General features: G+C 36.0%; 1 protein-coding gene across 1 annotated transcript in view; it reads right to left on the reverse strand.

Annotated features, from left to right (window-relative positions):
• Window positions 1-3,127: 3,127 nt before the first annotated feature.
• The window catches only part of tmem167a (transmembrane protein 167A), a 5,288-nt gene continuing 2,222 nt past the window's right edge, over window positions 3,128-6,193 (reverse strand). The window contains exons 3-4 of the mRNA XM_048181096.1: window positions 3,739-3,773; window positions 3,128-3,639 (exon numbers count right to left, since the gene is read on the reverse strand). Coding sequence (XP_048037053.1) covers window positions 3,569-3,639; window positions 3,739-3,773 — 106 coding nt within the window. The 3' untranslated portion in view covers window positions 3,128-3,568. The remainder of the gene's footprint in view (window positions 3,640-3,738; window positions 3,774-6,193) is intronic.

Genomic DNA, 6,193 nt, shown 5'->3' on the forward strand with positions numbered 1-6,193 from the left:
TTAGAGCTTGTTAAAAGCATATAAAAGTCTTTCCTGCTCAGTGCGAGGAGGACACCAAAGGTCGAGCTCTGAGATGAGTCTGAGTCATTACTACACATATTTTAGTCTTTTAACAGATGGCACTGATAGTGTCAACATCTTGCTGTACTGGACAGGATCCTTAAACAGTCTTAACTTTAGTTTTTGTCAAATATAAGGCCATAAAAAGTCATACATGACCAACCCAATTTGAATCGTACAAAAACATACGATTTTTAAAAGTAACTCATTATGAAGGACCACCCATAACCACGCCTCTAAACTTACCCATCACTGGGGTTTAAACAGATCGTACGAAAACGTATGGGTGAGATTGTACGAATTCATACAAAATTATCCACCAATTAAGCAAAACGTTTTGTGTTGAAATAGCCTATCTTAAATGATATAAAAAGTTTAAAATACAGTTTCAAGAGGTCTTAAATTGGAGGCTAGAAAAACAGAAAAACGTGATTGATTATTAAACTTCAAAAGGTGATAATTTAATTAAATAAACGTGTGCTGCACATTTGAAAGTAAAAGGCTTACACTTTCAGGGCTATGTGAATGCATATCTGAAGGGAACTGATAGTATTTTCTTTTCATTTTACCTCCTTCTAATGCCTAAAGTAGTGTTTCATTGTTTACAGAGGTAACTGGGGTAACCGCTATATTTCTGCTCTTCCATAAGCACCATCTACTGTTAGAGAGTGAATTTGATGAGTTTTAACAATTCAAACAAAATAACATTTAAAGGTCCCGTAGAACGTCTTTTCAAAAGATGTAATATAAGTTAAGGTGTCCCCTGCATTTGTCTGTGAAGTTTCAGCTCAAAATACCGCATAGATTTTTTTAAATAAATTTTTTAAACTGCCTATTTTGGGGCATCATTAACTATGCACCGATTCAGGCTGCGCGGCCCCTTTAAATCTCTCGCTCCCTGCCCTCCCGAGCTCTCGACTATAAGTGCAGTTATACAGTGCATAAACAAAGTTCACACAGCTAATATAACCCTCAAATGGATCTTTACAAGATGTTCGTCATTCACGCTGCATGCATGCATCGATTCCTATGAGTATAGTATTTATTTGGATGTTTACATTTGATTCTGAATGAGTTTAAGGCTGTGCTCCGTGGCTAACGGGCTAATGCTACACTGATGGAGAGATTTACAAAGAATGAAGTTGTGTTTATGCATTATACAGACTGCAAGTGTTTAAAAATGAAAATAGCGACGGCTCTTGTCTCCGTGAATACAGTAATAAACGATGGTAACTTTAACCACATTTAACAGTACATTAGCAACATGCTAATGAAACATTTAGAAAGACAATTTACAAATATCATTAAAAATATCATGATATCATGGATCATGTCAGTTATTATTGCTCCATCTGCCATTTTTCGCTATTGTCCTTGCTTGCTTACCTAGTCTGATGATTTAGCTGTGCACAGATCCAGACGTTAATACTGGCTGCCCTTGTGTAATGCCTTGAACATGGGCTGGCATATGCAAATATTGGGGGCGTGCATATTAATGATCCCAACTGTTACGTAACAGTCGATGTTATGTTGAGATTCACCTGTTTTCCGGAGGTCTTTTAAACAAATGAGATTTATATAAGAAGGAGGAAGCAATGGAGTTTGAAACTCAACGTATGTCTTTTCCATGTACTGAACTCTTGTTATTCAACTATGCCGAGGTAAATTCAATTTTTGATTCAATGGCACCTTTAAAGAAATGATTCTTACAATAGCATCTCAACATCTCTGCTTGCAAAAACCAAAAGGATAGTGATCGGAGGAACTACAGGATCTTGAGAGTGTTGAAGGAGAACTTCTCTCTGTTGTCTGTCTTGAAGTAAAAGTTTTTACAATGGCTAATAGACAAAATCCTCAACACTGTGATAACTGATTTACTGTACAGCTTTTCCTTTGATCGCTATCATGCATGGTTGAAGTTTGCACAGATTTATGACCTCAAACACTGCCAGAGAAAACTATTTCCCCAGTAACATCTTCAGTACCTCCTGTGTGAACTGACAGATTTGTGATTACATGTAAATGACCCTAAAAAACCATAATGCGTTATGATTTGTTGGTATCCAGTCATATTTTTAATGGCTTGACATTGTAAGTTTAGCGTTTTATGAGAGAATGCACCATTTGCTGACGGGGATAAAACTAAACTCTTGCCAGTTTAAATAAAGGAACCTGGAGACAGATTACTTTTGGCATTTAGCACGATAGACTATTTTTAACATGTCTATTTCCTTGGTTTTTATGGGTTTCTAGTGTGTTACTAACAAAAATAAGGAAACGTATTGATTGCAATTTTTGAAGCCCCGCGGCCCGCCCCCTTTCAGCGCTGTGCTCGTTGTGTTGAGTCTTCCGGTTTGTATTTCCACAGCAAAGAAAGATTACGGATTTATGAAAGAACCGCTTGTTTTAAAATCTTCCCGGTCTACTGACATTTGTTATGACATCCGCTTCAATCATTACAATGCAGATGATAACTTTCGTTAACTATACAATAAGTCAATCCACGTCACCAGCTAATTAGTGTTCGACAACGGTGTCGTAGAAATATACAGAGCGAAGGCAAACGGAAGTTCAATGACAAAATGGCTGCGCTATCGTTCCTCTGGCGCACAAGGTCTAATATTTTGAATAAACAAATGGTTGAAAAATATACAATTTAATTAACAAATGAATGCATTATTTTTAGACACTGCACTTACATTTGAATCACCTATACATTTGCTTATACAAAAAAACCCTATAATATTATTTAAAGATGCACAATATACAGATTTTAGCCAATATTTGCATTTTCTTAATTATCACTGGCACTGGTGATTTGATTTTTCTTATATTGGAAGCAGATATCAAGCATATTTTTCCAACTCAACTTCCAACCTTTTCTTTTCAACTCAAACTTTTACAATGCCAGATTATGAAAATATTCCATGCACATTAAATCATTTTAATTCTACTGTATTGATTTATATCAATCATCATATCACCAATATTATTCTACTATACAGACATGTCACAAAAATCAACATTTAAATCAATTAATGGCCAATGACTTCATTGAAATCAATGATTTCTGTAATAAATTCATCTTTTAATGCAAACTTCGCCACATCTCCATGTAAAACAAAGTTAACAGATTCAATTGAACAATTTAACAAGCACGATATCAAGCACATCTTTCTATGTGCATCAGATTTATCCTCAATGTCCCATTAGAAAACTGTCAGTGACAAGCATTTTGGCTCCAACAACAAACATGTTACATCAGAACAGCTTTGGGTGCACGAGTCACTGACAACTGGAGCATTACCATGGAGACTGATAACAATTTGTATTTACAAAAATAGGTCCGGGAGGCTGTAGTTGCTTCCACATGCATTAACAGAAGCACAGTTCTGCCTGACAGAGTCTGAATGTCGCCCGATCACACATCTTGTTCCCTGCTGGAAAATCTTGTAGCTGTTCTTGGAAATCATCTCTGCCTGCTCCAAATTCTCAAATGCTTCCGCTGCTACTCCGAAAATAAAATTGTGAAGGCCATGATGATACAGCAAAATGCCACGTAAGGGCTTTTGCGCTCACCTGAAAAGTAATGTAAAAGATCATTACCACCAAAATAATAAATCATACTAAAGAAGAACAAACCATACATGACACGGTAGCTTTAGTGACGCTGCGTACCTATTCTTGCACATTTCCAGAATATTCCAAGAAATCTGAGGGCAAAAGGAAAGGGTTTAAGGTTATTGCTTGAACAGATATAATGTAAAACAATTAAAAATGAAACCATATTAACATCAGCAGCAGCTCTGTGAACTGTGCACTGACTTTACTCATTTAAATTAGAAAAAAAAATGACCAATAATATTACAACAAATGCAACATTTGCATAGAATATCAAAATTTACATACACTCCACAGAAAATGTCACATCTTTTATTTCAGTTTTAATGTAAATCAACAACTGCCAGACAAGGTTAATTAACAAAATTGTTAAATTTAACTCCTTTCTAAGATAAAATGGACCACAAAATGCCAAAAAAGCAAACATGTTATTAGTCTTGCTGCCGTAAAATAAGTAATATTAATAAATGATTAATATATGAAGACTTCAGATGCCAAAGCCTCTAAGTGCCGTCTGAAATTTTCTTCTAAAATGAGCATTTTTATCAAGCTCATATGTTTAGGTTCAGTAATTTCACTTTAATGGCAATTAATAGTTCATTTTCATTGCCATTAAAGTGAAATTACTGAACATAAACATACAAGCTTGATAAAAATGAAGAAAATTTAAGATGGCACTTACAGGCTTAAGTCTTCATATATATTTTATTCAGCAAGGATGCATTAAATTGATGCATTAAAGTGACAGTAAAGACATTTATAAGGTTACAAAAGATTTCTATTTCAAATAAATGCTGTTCTTTTGAACTTTCTATTCATCAAAGAATCCTGAAAAAAAATGTATCAGGGTTTTTATATAAATATTAAAAATAATATTAGCAGCACAACCGTTTTCAACATTGATATTAATGATACATTTTTCTTAAGCATCAAATCAGCATGTTAGAATGATTTCTGAAGGATCATGTGACACTGAAGACTGGAGTAATGATGCTGAAAATTCAGCTTCAACATCACAGGAATAAATTACACTTAAAATAAATTCAGATAGATTTTACTATATTTTTGATCAAATAAATGCAGTCTTAGAAGAGAAAGTCTGTAAATGTGTATATCTGTTAAATGTTGATTTAGCAGTACTTCATGGCTTGAAACAGACATTGACGAGTAAAAGAAAAAGCAGAGGGCCGCAGTCTAGAGCAGCTTCAGTCTACTGACTGCTTGTCTAGGAAGCGTGAAGCAGAAGATTACAGGGGGCAGAACTAGATGACTGACGAGATTCACAGGGGCTAAAATGTCATAACAGACGCCTGACAGAACGGAGATCTATGAGCAGACGGGCATCTGGCATGAACAGAAACAACAAACAGAGGTCAGCGAGAACATCCACTGTCAACAGTCTGCGCAGAGCCCTGGGAACTAAACCGTGCCTCCGTTTTACCAAAATTAAACAAAGCCTTAACACACTTCTCCAGGGATTCATACCCTTGTCCTTCACATCAATCGTACAAACGTGACTTAATATTTTATGTCCTTTCTCCCGATCATTTACTTTGTGAGCTGCCAGTTTCTGTCCATGAGTACTTTGCTGTAATTCACTATAAACGCCAAAATGGACGTGTGTCACAGTGAAAACAAACACAGTTACCGGTAACAAACAAGGCTCAGTTGTACGCAGTTTGGGGGGGTGCGAAAACCATTACTTTAATACGTAGCGACTCCAGCTAATTTGTCTTGGATAATGCATGTGTTTGTTGAGATCAGATCGCTGGATGTGAATTATCTCCTTCATTTTCTGGTCCTGTCGTCTGAAGTCCAAACATGTGGTGAACATCTTGTTGCTCGAGTTCGACATTAGAGGATCAGTTCATTTCTCAGACATCTCCCCAAAACAAACAATGACCAATGACACTGAACTTAGATTATAAAATATGGAGTTGATTTTCAGTTCACTTATTCGCCTTAAGAAAATTACCGATTGTTTCTGGGAATTAAAGCCTAATTTTTTTTAAGGTATCCTATAATAAGGTCAAAAAACACTTTAAATTTTGCATAATATACATTGCAGTAAGGCTGTCACGATTCCTCGATTCAATTGGAGTACTCGATTTTTAAAAAATCCTGGATTGCAGTTTGCACATGTCGAATAACCAGCCAAAATACCCTGATACTCCCTGCCAGATTATATTACCCCACTAGTACTGGTAGGTTTAGGAGTAGGTATGGGGGAGGGGTTAGGGGTGGGGTTAAGATTAGGCAATCAGGTAGCGACTTCAACGAGGGGGGTAATAATTTGGCAGGGGGTCGAAATTCAGCACAACACCGGAAGTGGTGCATTCCACGGATGAGAATCCATGAACCTTATTATTAGACCGTTTTCACAATGTATTAAAAAAAACATTTAAAAATGATAATATAGCATAGTGCTATTGTGAAATCACAAAGGCTGCATCTTCAAAAAACTTCATCATCTCTACAGAATCTGTTCTTTCTTTTAGGAGACAATGGCCCG

The sequence above is a fragment of the Megalobrama amblycephala genome, linkage group LG2 (assembly GCF_018812025.1).
Source record: "Megalobrama amblycephala isolate DHTTF-2021 linkage group LG2, ASM1881202v1, whole genome shotgun sequence".
NCBI classification, from domain to species: domain Eukaryota; kingdom Metazoa; phylum Chordata; class Actinopteri; order Cypriniformes; family Xenocyprididae; genus Megalobrama; species Megalobrama amblycephala.